Source organism: Thyridium curvatum (assembly GCF_004353045.1).
Source record: "Thyridium curvatum strain D216 chromosome Unknown NODE_43_length_354360_cov_84.162100, whole genome shotgun sequence".
Taxonomy (NCBI): domain Eukaryota; kingdom Fungi; phylum Ascomycota; class Sordariomycetes; order Thyridiales; family Thyridiaceae; genus Thyridium; species Thyridium curvatum.
In genome coordinates, this window is record NW_022156798.1 from 283646 (window position 1) to 300796 (window position 17151).

Below are 17151 nucleotides of genomic sequence, written 5' to 3' on the forward strand. Positions count from 1 at the left end.
GCAGTACAAAGTACTACACTTATCATTATTTATGGATCTGCTGCAATCACTCTTGATTGGACCCTCAACCTCTGCTGGGGAAAAGCAGATCCACTCTGTGGCTCAAGGACCCCACAGTACGCCACAGGAAATTTTGCCCTTGCCAACGCACAAATCGAAAATCTCTAGTCAAATCCAATCCGCTCCGCCAAACCCATCCTTTTCACGACACTCATCGAGAAAAGCCCGTCAATCCGTCACAATGGCCAGTACGTGCAAACCCGCGTAGATGGATATGTTTTCGTGCGGAGAGAGACACTGACACTCCGTTTTAGAGTCCAAGAACTCGTCCCAGCACAACCAGTCTCGCAAGGCTCACCGCAACGGGTACGTCGACAGCGTCGCTACAGCGCCGAACACTTGGAACAGGACGATGGGGGACATGAATCGCTGACGGGACATTGGACATGCAGTATTAAGAAGCCGAAGACCTCAAGATACCCTTCGCTCAAGGGTACCGACCCCAAGTTCCGACGGAACCACAGACATGCTCTGCACGGCACCATGAAGGCTCTGGTATGCGATCCGCGACAGACAGCACGAGACGCTGGCCCGAGATGACATTTCTAACAAGTTCTACAGAAGGAGCTCAAGGAGGGCAAGCGCGAGACGGCATAAATCGGAACGAAAATGCGAAAGCTGGGAACACGGTCGGAACGGGCATTGAGAGGCGGGCTGATTGCTTCCTGCCCCCATTCGGAGTTATGAGCTTTTTCTAGGGCAAATGACCAAAGCATTCACCAACCCGGGACCCTCTCAGACCGAGGCCTATTCGTCGCCTTTTCCTGATTGTGACGGCTGCGTCCTGTGGACATATCGTGAGCGTGCGGGGCGGGGGATGAGAGACGAAACCAGTCCTCCGGACTACCCTCTCTGATGATGACTATGACAACGGCATTAGTGTGTACAGCACCGAGCTTCTTCCCATGCTCACTTGCTGAAGGATTTATTTTTCGTGCCAAGATTGAACCTGTCCCGTCTATTACCAAACACCTCGGTCAAGCTTTTCGGCGGCCCGGGTGCATGAATGATGGGCTACATTACTACTTCTAGGGATGTGACTTTGCCAGAAACACCATCGAATCACCAAGGTGACATGGCGCAGCTGGAAGCTATTTAGCACAGCTGGGTTGTGAGGTGCTGCAAAATTGACATATGATCTCAGATAGTACCGTGTCGCCAAACGCTCACCAGGTCAAGTCCGTATACTGAGGACGAACTCGGTCGGCGAGCAATATTATTCTTTGGATTTACGCGGCTTGATACTTCTGTCAACGAATTGTCTCCCGATTTTTGCCATCTTCGTTTTCACGGCTGCATCGGTGAGTTTGCGTATCCTGGATATGGAAGATAGGGGCCATGCATCTTGGAACGATTATAAGACGGTTACATCCAATTGGACATTAACAATGAGCACATTAGTTGAGGTTTACTTCAGAGACATCCTCCACTCGGTCCATCTCTTGTGAACGACGGCTTCAAAGGCTAATCCGTGTGCTTCTGGCCCTGCATCAACGTTGCCATCGGCATAAGTACTTTACCTCGCTGACCAGACAGTCTGATCTCGCCCAATGCTGGGCCGATTAGGTTTGGCTGTCCACGAACCGTTGTGTAGCACTTTTGTGGCTCTTAACGGGAGCAGCCTCCCGAGCATTGATGCTCATTGGACATCTTGTTCTGCCTCAGCTTACATCCCGAGTTTCCTAGTCCTGAAATTAGGCCCACTCGGACGCCCTGCAAGGTTTTGAAGATGAACACTTGAGACTTGCCACGCTCTGCTGAGCCCCCATGGCCAGCCCCTGAAACACCCATTTTCCCTTTCCAGCCCACTAGGAAAGCAAAGGAAACAGGCCCCAGTAATCCCACCGGCACCATCCCAGCTTCGTCCCAGCATTGTCCCAGCCGCCCACCTGTCCACTTCGAGCCCATGCGGAAATCCTGAGCCCCTGTCGAGCCCTGTTTCTTCCTGGGCCACAGAGGCTGCTCTCCCGTATTCCCTCCCGCCCAGGCCACTCGCTCAATCACTACAAGTACTCCCAGACCAACTCGTGCTAGGCGCCCGCCCCGTGTCTGAAAGTCTTGGCATTTTCCTCGCCGTTCTGCTGCCGGCTCTTTTGCTTCTAGTTTTCTCCTGTCTGCCTTCTCGAACCTCAGCTTCTTCCGCTGCTCTGCCCTCTCTCTCTCCTGCTTCATCGCCTGGCGACTTCACCGAGGCCTTTCTTCGTCTTTGCGCCGCTGGTCCTGGCTGGTAGCCAAAGCACCTCTCTATTTCTTTTGCACCAGATGCCGTTGTCAGCCTGAACAGTCTGACATCTTCCTTCTCCCATCGTGAGTGAAGCCCTTGCATGAGCCTGCTATTGGCTTGTGAGCTTGTCCAGAGTCATTGCTTCTTCTTTGTTGTCGGGAGCTTGGAGAGATCAGCTATCCTTTCCCAACACTTTGCTTTCGTTACAGCAGAGTGTCACGAAGCCCAACCCAAATCCTACATTTCAGTTTTATCTGATTTCGTAGAGCTACCGTGGGCCTTTTTTTTTGCCCTGCTCCCCTGACACTTTCAGGAGGAGCTGCTGCCCTGCACCACCACCACCACCAACAACAACTCAGATCTGCCTCCAGCTGCCCACCACCTCCCCCCTACTCCCCTCCTGGAGCGAGCACCCAGGATATCAGGTCGGAAGCTTGCCTCCCCCGCATGACTAGGCTTTGACGCCCTCAGCCCTCAGCATCTCCAGCTTCTTTCTGCAACCCATCGCCTCTTCTTGATTGCGTCCTGACCCTGCTTACCAGAGCCTCTCTTACTGATCACGCTTCCTCTGCAGTGTCGTTACTTAGCCTCCGTTTCGCGCTCTCGCCCGAAGACTCCTTTGAGGACAGCAGGATACTGCAGGAGCTTTCGGATTTTTGACGTCTTACGATCTCCCGTCTCCCCCAGCATCGCCCTAATAATCGCTTTTGAACATCAGTTCTCTGCCGTCCTTGGATTGCGACGTAGATTGCGCATCTTCGAGCATTGATCCTTGGTCCTTTGGAAAATCTCGAAACACTGCAACACCTGTCACGGACCACTTGATCGTTCCCCCCGGCACCACTTAATTCTCCAACATCCTTCTTGCCCTGTTTCATATACTGGCACCTCATACCCCGGGTCTTTTCTCAAGCTAGAAGATCCGCGTACCGAGCCACCTACATAATCTTGCATACGCAATCATCCTGAACTGTGGCCCTGCAGTTGACGATGAACACCATGTCCAACAATCATCTCGCCAGCAACCGAATGAGCACCCCGGAAGCGGGAAGTGCCTCGTCGCTGCGACCGCCGTCTTCTCGAGCTGTCGGAGGCAATCCCCACCTCCGTGCCTCTGCTGACATGGCCGCTCTGACCGGCTCGTCGCCGTCAAACCGTATCCGCCCATCGTCCGATTTCTATGGACAGTCCCAGCAGGGTCAGGGCCAGGCTGGCGGCGAGATCGACCCTCAGGACAAGCTTGCCCAGCAGTGGATTGCTGATATCGACCAGTATGAGACAACTCTGGAGGAAATGGCGGCTGCCACTCTTGACCAGGACTTCAAGGACGAGCTCAGCGCTATTGAGCAGTGGTTCCGCGTCCTGAGCGAAGCCGAGCGCACGGCTGCTCTCTATGCCCTCCTTCAGCAGACCACCCAGGTTCAGATTCGCTTCTTCATCCAGGTTCTGCAACAGATGGGAAAGAATCACCCCATGTCTGGCGTCCTGTCGCCGGCAAACTTTGATAAAGGTAAGCAAGCTGATGATACATTATGCCGGGCTCGCCAGTTATTTTTCCGGGTTTGCAGCTAACTGAAATTCGGCTTCAAGATCCCATGTCAAATCGCCTCAGCGATGCCATGAATAAGCTGAACGTCGACTCTGCCAGAAACTCGATGGCACGCACCTCTGCTGTCTCAGCGGGCAAGCGACAGTCGGGCCTCGATTCGTCTACCATCAACGCCATGTTTCCTGATGCTGCTGCTGCTATTGCGACCGAGAAGGCCAAGTTCACGCAGCAGACTGGCAATCCGCCCACGTCCAACCGCAACAGCGCCGCTGTCGACAACCGGTCCTCCCTCGCCGCGCCTACCATCTCCGGCCCCGCCGACTCGGGCGATGCAAACGGCCAGAATCCTACTTCGCCTTGGGGTAGTGACCCGTCGCGACCCAAGTCATCCTCCGGCCAGACTCCGATGGGACAGTTTGTCCAGCCGCCGCCCTCGGCTGGTCTCCGCTCCCCGCGCCCTCAGATTGCTGGCAACTCGCAGATCCAGAACACGACCATCACTGCTGACAAGCCTGTCTCTGACCTGCCACTCCTGTCGCCCTACGGTGCGAGCGGAAACTGGGCCTCGATGGTCAACACTCCCATGGTTTCCAACTTCAACGCACAGCAGAGCAACAACCAGGCGGACATGGTCGCTAACGCCACGGCTATGAAGCTCGCTGCGCTGTCCACTGTCAACAATCGTTTTGCTCTAGACGACGTTCGGAAGTATCGACGTGCCCGATCTAACGACGCTCCCGGTGGACACAATCAAAACCCCTTGTCTCCTGGTGCTCCGGCGATCAACCTGCCAGGAACCAATGTGGTCATGGTGAACGAGCATGGCCAGGTGGTGAGCCGGGAGCAGCTGCTCGCCATGCAGAACCAGGCGGGCATGGGTGGCTTTGGAGCGCACCGATCCCGTCCCAACTCTCCTGGCATCGCGATGCAGACTGGATTCGGTCCCATGGCTTTCACCTCGCCGCAGAACAACGGCTTCCTCACTGCTTACGACGGCCTCAACAACGGCATGGGTGCGATGAATCTTGGTCAGCTCGGCTTGGCCGGTCATCATGAAGGATACCTGTCCGACCACTCGGACATGGTTCGAGGTCGTTCCCCACGGGGACGCCGGGGCAGCTCCAAGCCCCCAGAGGATCCGACAGACCCCAGCCTCCTTCAGGATATCCCCAGCTGGTTGAGAAGCCTGCGTCTGCACAAGTACACCGACAACCTGAAGGACATGAAGTGGACGGACCTGATTGAGTTGGATGACAAGCAGCTGGAGGACCGTGGTGTGAACGCCCTCGGCGCTCGGCGGAAGATGCTGAAGGTGTTTGAGCAGGTCAAGGGTGAGTTGTCGTCCGGTTCCTGTCTTGTCTGATTGACGCGTTCCACGATGTGCTAATTGCTTTCACAGAGGCCAAGGCTGAAGGCAAGATTGGCTAGATGCCATTCATCATCTGAAGACCTGACCGAGATTGACCTTTCTGATGCATGAATCGGGTCACATGGCTGAGGGATCCCACCTGGTGCTCTATATACAATTTCCCTCTGATTGGGCGGTGTACATTCCGCCCCGGGCAACCCTACATAGAATTTCACGCTCTCCTTTCTTCCGGATCTATGAAAAACAGGTGGATCGTATGCTTTGATATGATGCACTTGGGATTGATGTATATGTATTGAGAATAGCCTCACTGAAATGAGATATTGGACCGCACATGGCACGCACAACAGCAGTCGAGCAAAACCCTCCCTACCCTCATTCTTACTCTGAAGTGATGATGTTTGATATGTGTTCAACTCACCTTACATTTACACCTTTGTTCACTGCAGGGGCTTTCTCTCGCTTGCTGATTAAGGTCCCTCGCTACCTACCTACCTAGCAAGACAGGATGTATGAGGCGGTCTGGAACCTTCTTTGCTGGGGTTAGCTGATAACTCCCAGTCGATTAGGGCGTACCCGGCAAGCTGGAGATTGTCCAAGTCCCCGCTCTGGTGGGAACAGACTCTGTACTTGTACCTAATTGCCCAATCCCTTTGAACGCAAGTCTGCCCACCACCCTCCACTACCAACTGAGGTACCTCCCGCCCACCACCCACATTACTTTCCTTTCCCTCGGAGCACAGCTCGCCCTCTTCCCACCTGCGCAAATCCAACCTACCACACAAGATTCCCATACCCATCCCCCAAAATCCAGTGTCTCATGCGCACCAGCCCGCCCCTGCTGTGATCGCCATTCACCCGCAGGGACAGTTCGAGAAGGCAAATACCGATCCCGCTTGTCTTGGCCAAACAATGCGAAAGGGAGAGAGAGAGGTTCGCACAGACGCGCAATGAACTGTTCCCTGTCCCGGTCCTGCATTGATCGCCCTCACTCGATTGGCTTCCGCTTCCGCAGCCATGGATGACGCGACAAGACTCATCTCTGAGCTGCAGAGCAAGCTCACCGAACTCGACGGCAAGGTCGCTGCCCACCTGCGAGACATGGCCACAGAGTTTCAGCGCTATTCCGATCAACTGCTCCAGGATGTGCCCGCCGACGTCTCCAACAAGGTGAATCGAGTCATTGCCGAGTCAATGGCCGATTACCCTGCCTTCAATCCCGCCCTCAAGTATCTCGACTCCAACACTGCCCTACCCGCTGCTGCTGCTGCTGCCGGTGCCGGTGCCGGTGCCGGTGCCGCCGCCACAACCACGACCGCCACCACTGACAACGACCTTGCCAGCCGCAATAGAAGAACCTCACCGCCTCCAGTCCTACCTCACACTTCCGGCACGCCTAAAGAAGGCATAAGAGGCCCGCACGACCGGGAGATGGAATTCTATGGTGTCTTTACCCCAGGTTACTTGCCACTGCTTGACAGCTCAGACCGGCCCTTGCACTCTCCGCCTCTGTCGCCTCCACCCGTAAAGGCAATCGAAGCCGCGGTCAAATCCAACGAGACGTCCCAGACAGAGTCGAGCCCAGAGGGCGGCCTGCCAAGGCCGGCACTGCCGAAGCGGCGCGGTACGGACACCTCGTCGATATCGCTCGAGTCAAGCGGCAGTGAATCCACCAAGGTCCGCAGAAGCGCTCTGCGCAGGTCATCGGGCTCGTCGACCAAGGCAAGCCCGCGCCGGGTGCGATTCGATTTCGAGGGAGAGGAGGTGCTCCCCACATCTTCGCCCCAGGCATCCAGCCCAGCCCGTCCTCAGCTGCGCACCGGGGTGCCACAAGGTGGCTTTGAGGATGACTCAGACCTGCCAGCCGGAAGGCTCGACGACGGCAGTGATCGGGCCACTTCTCCACCGCGAGCGAAGAAGGTGTCTTCTTCTGAAGCATTGCGAGCCTTGTCCAAAATGCCTCTGGAGGATCCCGCCAACTGGACTGTCGTGAATGCACAGCCGGAGCCGGAAAACCTCGACTCTACGACGGAAATTGTACCTGATAGAGATACCAGTGCCGACCGGTCAAGAACGCCGGCTGTCTCGGGCAGGGCCTCTGGAAAGGCGCCGGCGCGGTCTGCTCTGATCACCCAGATCGAACAGACGAGAGATACGACACTCGGCTCTCCACTAGAGGACTACGAACAACAGCAGGAAGAGGACTCATCTGATGAGGATTTCATCTCGATGCGATCGTCGAAGAAGGACTCTGCTTCACCGGGCTCACGGTCACCCGTCACCGCTCTGGCCACCCAACCGGATATATCAACCTTGTCTCAAAGACTGAACGGCGACGGGGCGAGCCCTGCGCCCCGCACGGGGACCGATACTCAAGTGGACACCAAACGGCGAGCATTCGAAACTGATGATGAGCTTTTCGAATTCGACGAAGACGAGAAGACCAGCTCCGTAGGTTATCCGTTAACCCGTACCATCAAATCCACCGAGCCATACATTCCTGAGGAGGAATCGGATGAGGAGCACGAGTCCACCGCGGCAAACTCTCACGTCGAGAACACATTTTCGACGTCACCTGCAGTCGGTATCACTTCGCGGAACAGGAAGCCACCCAGTCCGCCTATCTCGGCCTCGATTGGCTCCTTCAGGGGCCGGCCCATCATGCTGGATGTCGTCAAGGATCCCCGCATTCTAGAGGAGGCTGCCGAGATGGGAGACTTTGACACCTTTGTCGGTAGCGTGGACGGCCGGAGCGGAGTCGATAAGAGCGACCTCAACAGCTTCCGGGCCAGCCTGAGCAACGCACAGTACTCGGGCACGCCCCGAAGCTTTTCGGAGAGGTTTGCTATGGAGCAGATGGAGCAGGCTACGGGATCTAGGCGAGGTGGTGATCGACGTTGAAGGAGGGGCCAGAGCTATGGATACGTCTGGACTCTGACGCCTGAAATGCTATTTACACCGCCATGATGATCGCTTTAATCATGGGATGCGATGTCATCCCCCAAGCTTGGTCGCAATGAGCAAGCAATACGTTGAATTGTCGATTTGTATTACGTTTCGGGCCTGTACTATATACATGAAGCAACAATTAATCTAAGAGGAGAATCGGCGGCAACGCCTTGGGCCTCTTTCGACGAGAACTTGTGATGCTGGTGTTCCAGGTGCACTATCGTAGATAGATGCGCGTGTTTATCAAGAGTACATTACTTGCCATCAAATTGCCCTCCTTGTGCGCTTGGAGGCATTATAATGTCTTGTCATCGGGATGAGAGCCCTCAAAGTGAGTGAAAATGGGATGGACCCCTGACATGGACTACTGGGACGCTATTGCGAAAGGGCGGCAGTGCGGTCGGCCGGTATTGGAGGAGTCATTGGTGGGGGTGGCACCATCCAAGTCCAATGCCCAACTTTGGGTGAGCAGCGAGGCGGGGCAATTAGGTACCCGTACCGGTACCATATGAACTTTCTGGCGCGCGCGCAGAACATTGACTGCGTGAAGGTCATGGCAAGTTCTGATTCGTTCCGCAGTGACTGATGGCCCTGCAGCTGCATCCAGAAACTCCCAGGTCCAGACTGAAATCCACCCCCACTACAACTTGAACTTACTCTTGCAGGAAGCTACCACCCAACCACGTCAAGGCTAAGCCTCCAAGCCTTTTTCTTGAGGGACCGGCTTTTTAACCTTCATCACATCGGTTTGCCTCAGACGACAAGATTCCTTGCCAACCCACTACACTACACTGTAATAATATACCAGCCAACGCCTTGCGCGCACGAAGTAGACGATCAAGGATACTGTACTCTCGACAGGAACACACAAGTCTTATACTTTAGGGACCTCCACACGGCGCAACCCCTCCTCCCTTCCCAAGCAGCTAGTGATACGAGGACGAGGAGGACAGAATGGACGGGAAGAGGCATCTCAACTCGTTCCAGCAGCTGGAGAAGCTGGGTGAGGGTACCTATGCGACAGTGAGTACCATTCCGCCCTGGCCGGCCGTGCGCCAGCGAGCGTTTGTAACTATTGCTGACGAGGTCTGAACCATATCCAGGTCTTCAAGGGACGGAATCGGCACACGGGCGAGCTCGTCGCCCTCAAGGAGATCCACCTAGACTCAGAGGAGGGCACGCCGTCGACGGCGATCCGCGAGATCTCACTTATGAAGGAGCTCAAACACGAAAACATCGTCGCGCTTCACGATGTCATCCACACCGAGAACAAGCTCATGCTCGTCTTTGAGTACATGGACGGCGATCTCAAGAAGTACATGGATACCCAAGGCGACAGGGGCGCGCTGAAGCCGATGCTCATCAAGTCGTTCATGTACCAACTGCTCAAGGGCATCGACTTCTGCCACCAGAATAGGGTTCTCCACCGCGACCTCAAGCCTCAGAACCTGCTCATCAACAGCAAAGGCCAGCTGAAGCTGGGCGACTTCGGCCTGGCACGCGCCTTTGGCATCCCCGTCAACACCTTTTCCAACGAGGTCGTCACGTTGTGGTATAGGGCCCCCGATGTCCTGCTCGGCAGCCGGACGTACAACACGAGCATCGACATCTGGTCCGCGGGCTGCATCATGGCGGAGATGTACACGGGCCGGCCGCTCTTCCCCGGCACGACCAACGAGGACCAGATCATTAGGATATTCCGCATCATGGGCACGCCGACGGAGCGGACCTGGCCCGGCATCACGCAGTTCCCCGAGTACAAGCCGACCTTCCAGATGTACGCGACGCAGGACCTGCGCCAGATCCTGCCGCAGATCGACCCCTCGGGCATCGACCTGCTGCAGCGGATGCTGCAGCTGCGGCCGGAGCTGCGGATCAGCGCGCACGAGGCGCTGCAGCACCCGTGGTTCAACGACCTGATCCTGCAGCACCACCAACAGCAGCAGCAGCAGCACGGCCAGCACGGCGTGGCGAATGCGTCGAGAGGCTACACGCAGGCGGTGCCGTCGCAGGCATCTTATGATAATTACTAAGTCGAACCAGGTTTGCCAAGGGAATGGCGACTGCTAGGGGTGGGGGGTTGCTGTGCGGATGAGGGAGAACGCGCGCGCTTGGAGGCGGATTTTGAGCATGATGCGGGTCGTAGGCTTTGCTGTCCGGAGCACTTGCATAGGGGCATAGGGTGGGAGGGCACTGGGAAATAGCGTAGAATTAATGATCTTTGTCTTCTTCATTCATTGTTGTTATCACAATTGCTTGGTAACAGGTCCTCCTGGTGGTCTCTTGGTTTGATAACGGTGCTAGGCGAGCGTTAAGTTTTTGCTGTTGGCGAGGTACCGTTTTGGAGATTTGGGTAGTCCCCTTGCCTGAGTATGAACCTGCATGTACTTCTTGGGGGTGCCTTCACTACCTAGTACAAAGCCCCTCGAGTGGATGGCTTTTGGTGCCTGGTAGGCTTATCTGCTGATAAGAAACATGCACGTCCATCCCCCCACTGAAGCCTGGTCGTTCTGAACTTGCACTATTCCACAAGTGATTGCGGAGGGCGACTCCACATGCGACTACATCCCAAACGCCTCATAACCAGTATCGCCAACATCGCGCCTCTGCCGACCACCTGGTCTCTGTCCATCGCCGAAACAGCGCAGAAACAGCTCGCCGCACTCTATTACGCCTCATCACCCCCACACCGTCAGCGATGGCGGACGGCGGGAAGAGTAGGTCCAACCCCCGCCCACCACGAAATCACGGCGTTATTTGGGAAGACGCGCGCGCGCGCGACACTGTGGCTGACAAAAGATTTGCTACCCTTGTAGATGAGGAGACCACCATCAAGGTTGCGTCCAAGAAGGGCGCCGCCGGCAAGGACAAGTCCGACGGGGTCATCAAGCTGAAGAAGCCCGCTCCCAAGCACAGCAAGCCGGGCAACTGGAAGGACGGAACGGTCATTGATAGTGCGTGCATCTCCATCACCCACTACTACTCCTCTTGCCGTCTCAGGATCACTTAGCTAATGCGCATCCACTCACCCATCTAGATGATAAGAGGTCAAAGTCATCCGCGGCCAACAACAACAAGTCAGCCTCGCCGACGCCACCCATAAATCAGCTGGACGACCGGGCAAGGGAAACATTCCCGACGGGACGGCCGCTCGAGGACCCGCCAGATCTGCAACAGTGCAAGCACTGCAAGAAGAGCATCTTGTCGAGCGCGGCGAAGGAGCACATCGCGGCGTGTTTGCAAATCAAGAAGCAGAAGGCGCAGCGGAAGAAGGAGGCGCGAGAGGCGAGGGAGAGGGCGAGGGAGAAGGAACGAGAAGAGGAGTCGCGGAAGGCGGAAGAGGAAGGCGGTGGCGGCGGCGGCGGCGGTGACGACGACAGCGACGAGGGCGAGGGCGGCGGGGCCGGTGACAAGAAGAACGCGGGCAAGACGACAAAGAAGTCGGCCGGGAAGAAGACTGAGAGCGCGGTGGGCGGCAAGAAGCGCAAGGCCGACGGCGACCTGGACAAGGGCCCCAAGAAGAAGAAGAAGGACGAGCCGAAGACCAAAGCGCCGAAGCCTAAGGGACCCGTGGACGTGGAGAGGCAGTGCGGTGTCATCCTACCCAACGGCCAACCCTGCGCGAGGTCTCTCACGTGCAAGTCTCACAGTATGGGTGCGAAACGAGCCGTGCCTGGTCGGTCTCTGCCTTACGACATGCTCCTGGCCGCGTACCAGAAGAAGAACCAGGCAAAGCAGCAGAGTACGTGGTTTGAGCATGCTCTTCTTTTGTGTCATATCTGGGGGTGGCATCGAGCTAACTGTCTACTCTAGAAGCTGCACTGGACGCAAACGCGCCGTTGGAGGACGAAGACGAGGCAAATGCCGGCGCCGTCGACTCGGACGAAGAGACGGCGGCCGTCATGTCTGCGCTCTCGCGCTGGAAACCGCAGCCTGTCGTCCCGCAGCCCGTGCTCCAACCGATCAGGCGGCAGTACCAGCTCGCGCGGCTGCACGAACAGCTGCACACGGCGACCAACGGTGGGCGAGTCAACATCTTCAAGGTGGTCGGGTTCGGAGCGCAGAAGCTACCGGAAGGCCACCCTGGCCTCTTGGACAACGAAGACGCCATCGGCGAGCCGGACATCGCCATGCCGGGCGACTTTTCGAGGCGGTCCTCGAGCTTCAGCTTGTCGGCAGGGCCAGCGGCCCAGGCTAGCCGGGCCTAGAGCGTCCCGCAGTCTTTGGGCAGGGAGGCGATGAAGTTCAGAGGGCATAGGGACCGAGGCCGCTCCGAAAATCGATGGCCGAGATTGGTTTGAGAGGGAAGGCGGGGGGGCTTTGGCAAAGCTTTGTCGCGAAGGATAAGTGACAAGCCCAGCACAGCACAGCACAGCACATATCACATTTTGCATATGCGGATTACACGGCGCTTTGGGGAGTACATGCGAACTGCGTTGTACGATTGCACACCACGACTACGGGAGCATTTGGTTAATTGGCACAGGATGGCAACGGAACCCGGGTTTTTGACGGATGGCTTGGGCGGGGATTCGTTTTTTCTCTTCTGCTTCTTCCTTTCTTCGGTTCCCACTCTTTGGAGTTTTTCCCGAGTTAGTAGATATACCCACTCATCACAATCACATGTATTAGGTACCTAGCCTATTGCCCAAAGAAGAAAAACAAATAATCTGCTCCTCCGTGTGTGTGATAGCAGGGCACGGGGTGGGTGTGCTCCAGGGGTTAGGAGAGATCAATACGGGAGCGTCGCATCCCGAAGCGTCTGGAGCGAATCGGAGCATAGTTTTGCGGCTCTGTGACTGAGCCAACAACGGGCGGGCGCGCGGCAGTGTTGACTGCAGAGACGAGAGGCGGGATGGCGGGGCGCCCCTTGATTCGCTGTCTGGGTGCTGGGCTGGGCATGTCCCGGGACCCTGGGCCCCGACTTGGGGGGGACGTGGCTTGCAGGAGAAGAGAGATTTGATGCGGTCTGGAGGGAGGACGCGAAGCTTATGCCCAATCAACCCACTTTGGGCGAATGTCGACGGTGTCGGTGTGCCGTGGAGGAAGCCCAGAAGCAGCAATGTCGAGGCGCAGAGGCCACTCAAATGTCGTTTCCGGCTGACTCCCCTTGTACACCGTGACAGCTCATATGGACAACTGTGAAGTACCTTGTGTTGGGTGCGTGCAGTACTTGGATGTACTCTATCTGGACTTTCATCATGACATATACTATCATCGAAGTAATACCTACCTAGAGATAGGTAGGAGGGAGAGACAGGAGGGAGAAAAAGAGTGGGCTTCCGGCTAGTGCTGCACCTCCGCTGGGGGAATGACGTCGCTCTATTCGTTGGCGCCGTTTCTGCCCACTTCACAACACCGAGGGAGCGACAAGCAGAGCCCAAGAGCAGAGCGAGGGTATGGACCAGTTACTGCTGCGCTGGTGTGTGGGTATCACATGGTTCAACTAGAGGAGGAATTGCTCCTCCTGGCCCGTCATATATAGTTTACCAGTTGTCGCCCTCCAGACTTTTCGTGCAACATGTCCATTCCTGGAACTTTCCCTACCTCGACGGACCTTGAACGGACTCGAAGGCTGAGCGGTCCTGTCTCTCGCCATTCGTCAGGCTCTGCGATCCGTTGATTGTGGATGTATACCGCGTTTGTCAACGTCTAATTACTTCAGGCCAAAGGCAACAACATCACATCACTTGACACCCTCACCCACCCACAACTCATATCTACATACGCAATGCCCAGCGCATCAAACCTCCTCCCCGCCCTGGGCCACGCCGCCTCGGGCGCAGGCGGCACCGCCGTCTCCACCCTCGTCACCTACCCGCTCGACCTCGTCAACACGCGCCTCAAGGTCCAGCGGCAACTCGCCGGAGGAGGGTCCTCGTCCTCGTCGTCGTCGCCGCCCGACCAGCAGCAGCAGCAGCAGCAGCAGCAGCAGCAGCAGCAGCAGCAGCAGCAGCAGCAGCAGCAGCAGCAGCAGTACGCGGGCGTCCTCGACGCCCTGCGCTCCGTGTACGCCCGCGAGGGCGGCCTGGCGGCGCTGTACGCCGGCCTGGGCACCGACGTCGCCAAGTCGGTGCTCGACAGCTTCCTGTTCTTCCTCTTCTACAACTGGTTCCGGGCGCGGCGGCTCGGCGCGGCGGCCCGGTCGCACGGTGGTCGGCGGCGCAGGAGGCTGGGCGCCGTGGAGGAGCTGGCCGTCGGCGCGGCGGCGGGGGCGTGCGCGCGCGCGCTGACGACGCCGTTCGCCAACGTCGTGGCGCGGAAGCAGACCGCCGCGCTGCTGCCGGCGGGCGGGGAGGGCGACGATGCGGCGGCGGCGGAGAAGGACAAGGACGCCGGCGCGCTGCGGATGGTGCGGCGCATCTGGAGGGAGGAAGGGCTGCGGGGCCTCTGGGCCGGGTACTCGGCCAGCCTGGTGCTGACGCTGAACCCGAGCATCACCTTCTTCCTCGACCAGACGCTGCGGAGCGGGCTGGCGGGCGGCGACGGGGGTGCGGTGGAAGACGGCGGCGGCGGCGGCGGCAGCCCCGTGAACGCGGCGGGGACGTTCCTCGTCGCGGCGGTGAGCAAGGCCGTCGCTACGGCCGTCACGTACCCCTTCCAGGTGGCCAAGGCCAGGGCGCAGGTCATGGGCGCAACCGAAGGTCCCGATTCGGGTGGACGCGAGAAGGAGGAAACGATTAGAACGGCTGATCAACAGCAGCAGCCGGGCATCAAGGAAGCGGCCGCCAAGTCCACCAGGGCGATCCGCCACCTCGTCGACGAGAGCACCCTGGCCGCGATCCTCCGCATCGCGCGCACCGAGGGCGCCGGCGCGCTGTACGCCGGGCTCGGCGGCGAGATGCTGCGCGCCTTCTTGGGCCACGGCACCACGATGCTGGCCAAGGACGCCATCCACGCGCTCGCCGTGCGCCTGTGCCTGCTCGTCGTCGCGGCGCTGCGGCGCCTGCCCGCCGGCAGGGAGGCGCTGCTGCGCCGGGCCCGGGCGGCCGCGAGCAAGGTGCGCGGCGGGCTCGTGCGCGGCGCGCGGAGGCTCGAGATCGACGGAGAGAAGATCCGGGCCGTGGGGGAGGCGTCGGCGAGGGACGTCGGCGACCGGGTGCGCGGCGGGGTCGCCGAGGCCTCGCGGCGCGTGGCGGAGAGCGAGGTGGTGCGGGGCGTCGGGTCCGCGGCGCGGGAGGCGGGCGACAGGGTCCGCGGCGGGGTCGCGGAGGGGTCCCGGCGGCTGAGCGGCGCGGGCGGCGAGACGGCGCGGGTCATGAGCGAGACGGCCCGCGAGACGTCGGAGAGGCTGCGGGGCGAGCTCGCCCGGCGATCGCGCCAGCTCGGCGACAGCGAGGCGTATAAGGCGGTGGAGAAGACGGTCAGGGAGACGGTCGACGACGGGGGGAGCGTCGTCATCAACATGCTGGGGGGGAGCCAGCGGATCGTGAAGAAGGATTGAGGAGTGGGGAGTGAGGAGAAGGGGGGAAGGAGAAGGCAACAGCATACATGACCCCTTGGCCAGTCTCTGTACAATTACTTTAGCTTCCTTTTTTTTTTTTTTGGCGTTGCTGAGGAAAACACGATGCTAGTAGTTGATAGATTCTATGCTGCATAATTGACACCGTTCTTCTTGACCTCGTTTGCGCCCGCTGCCGAGAAGCCCGTCCCTTCGCTCCGGATGCTGACCAGGCCCGGCCGTATCTTGTCCTTGTCCTTGTTGTCCTTGTCGTTCCTTTCCGCCTTCTTTTTCCTGCCGCCCGTCAGGTCTGCGTCGCACACATAACACCGCACCGAGCCGGCCTCGGCCTCGGGCGCGTGGGGGTCGTGGCCCGCGGGGGTCATGAACTGTCGCACGCAGCTGCCGCACAGCACGTGGCCGCACGGCTTGGCCAGCACGGCCTTGGAGGCGTTGGTCAGCGCCTTCTTGCACGCCGGGCACACGCGCTGCCGCTCCTTGGTCTTGGCGTCGGCCTCCTCGGAGAAGTGCACCGTGACGAGCGTGTGCAGCGAGTAGGCGTGGGGCTGGTCGGCCGGGGACGCCGGGCAGACCGGGCTGGACTTGGTCTTCTTCCTGACCTCGTGCAGCGCGTTGTTCTTGTTGGAGGAGGGCGTGATGGAGGGCGTCCAGAAGGACGGCAGGGTGGGCTTGGCGGCCTTCTCGTCCTCTATCGCCCTGCGCGCCTTGGCTCTGTCCTCGCTCGCTATCCGCGCCAGCTCGTCCTCGTCGAGCTCGAACTTGCGCTTCTCGCCTCGCTGCTTCTCGCCGTTCTCGATCGCCGCTGTAGCCCCAGCGCCCCCTCCTCCTCCTTCCTCTGGCCGCCGCGCAGACGTCGTCGCCTCCTCCTCCTCCTCGGCAGCAGCGCCTCTTGACGGTATCCTCCCCTTGCCGGCCAGCCCGGCCTGCACGAGCTCGAACTCCCGGACCGCCCTCTCGCGCTCCTCGGCCTCGAGCCGCTCCCGCGCCTGCGCGGCCTCGGCGGCCTCGCGCTCGCGCGCCTTGTCGAGGCGCTTGATCTCCTTCTTCTGGGCGAGGATGTTGCTGAGCGCGCACTCGCGGCAGTAGAGGTCGCCGGCGGCGGCGCAGCTGACGGGGTCGCGCGCGGGCTCGAGGCACAGGCGGCAGGCGGCGAAGGGCAGGAAGGAGTCGCGGTTGAGGCGGGCCGAGTTGGCGCCCCAGGCGACGCGGGCCATGGCGCGCTCGTGCGAGGTGAAGACCGCGCGGGAGGTGTTGCTCTTGCCTGTGACGCCGATCTCTGGGTTAGCATTCCTGGGGGGTTTGCCCCGTACTAGGTAGTTCGGTCAGGGAGAAGTGCTTACGGGACATTGTGGGCGGTGTGTTGTTGTGTGGAGTTCTCTGGTGAGAAAAAGGAGCAGATGAGGCTCTATGGGAGAGCTGGTGCGCTGCGAAAGGTGTGCGCGGGGAGTGTTGCGGTGTCAATGGGCAGGCATATAGGAAAGTTGTTGCTATCTGGGGCCAAAGTCGATCATGTCGAAAAATGAGGCTCTCGGAGCTAC

General features: G+C 58.9%; 6 protein-coding genes across 6 annotated transcripts; 5 read left to right on the top strand and 1 right to left on the bottom strand.

Annotated features, from left to right (window-relative positions):
* Nucleotides 1–241: 241 nt before the first annotated feature.
* On the top strand, nucleotides 242–657 carry E0L32_007241 (uncharacterized protein; the record flags this gene model as incomplete). Its single annotated transcript, XM_031141963.1, has 4 exons — nucleotides 242–248; nucleotides 315–366; nucleotides 453–555; nucleotides 622–657. 4 exons carry the CDS (start codon nucleotides 242–244, stop codon nucleotides 655–657), a joined length of 198 nt encoding a protein of 65 aa, XP_030993837.1.
* Nucleotides 658–3283: 2626 nt separating this feature from the next.
* Nucleotides 3284–5261, top strand: E0L32_007242 (uncharacterized protein; the record flags this gene model as incomplete). Its single annotated transcript, XM_031141964.1, has 3 exons — nucleotides 3284–3794; nucleotides 3875–5164; nucleotides 5233–5261. 3 exons carry the CDS (start codon nucleotides 3284–3286, stop codon nucleotides 5259–5261), a joined length of 1830 nt encoding a protein of 609 aa, XP_030993838.1.
* Nucleotides 5262–6219: 958 nt separating this feature from the next.
* E0L32_007243 (uncharacterized protein) lies at nucleotides 6220–8103 on the top strand (the record flags this gene model as incomplete). Its single annotated transcript, XM_031141965.1, has 1 exon — nucleotides 6220–8103. The coding sequence occupies one exon, from the start codon at nucleotides 6220–6222 to the stop codon at nucleotides 8101–8103; it is 1884 nt and encodes a 627-aa protein (XP_030993839.1).
* A 1002-nt stretch (nucleotides 8104–9105) lies between these two features.
* On the top strand, nucleotides 9106–10184 carry E0L32_007244 (uncharacterized protein; the record flags this gene model as incomplete). The annotated part of the gene is made up of 2 exons (XM_031141966.1): nucleotides 9106–9174; nucleotides 9255–10184. 2 exons carry the CDS (start codon nucleotides 9106–9108, stop codon nucleotides 10182–10184), a joined length of 999 nt encoding a protein of 332 aa, XP_030993840.1.
* Nucleotides 10185–10849: 665 nt separating this feature from the next.
* Nucleotides 10850–12359, top strand: E0L32_007245 (uncharacterized protein; the record flags this gene model as incomplete). Its single annotated transcript, XM_031141968.1, has 3 exons — nucleotides 10850–11105; nucleotides 11189–11893; nucleotides 11965–12359. 3 exons carry the CDS (start codon nucleotides 10850–10852, stop codon nucleotides 12357–12359), a joined length of 1356 nt encoding a protein of 451 aa, XP_030993841.1.
* A 1535-nt stretch (nucleotides 12360–13894) lies between these two features.
* On the bottom strand, nucleotides 13895–16960 carry E0L32_007246 (uncharacterized protein; the record flags this gene model as incomplete). Its single annotated transcript, XM_031141969.1, has 3 exons — nucleotides 13895–15661; nucleotides 15772–16889; nucleotides 16954–16960. 3 exons carry the CDS (start codon nucleotides 16958–16960, stop codon nucleotides 13895–13897), a joined length of 2892 nt encoding a protein of 963 aa, XP_030993842.1.
* Between the last annotated feature and the right edge of the window lie 191 nt (nucleotides 16961–17151).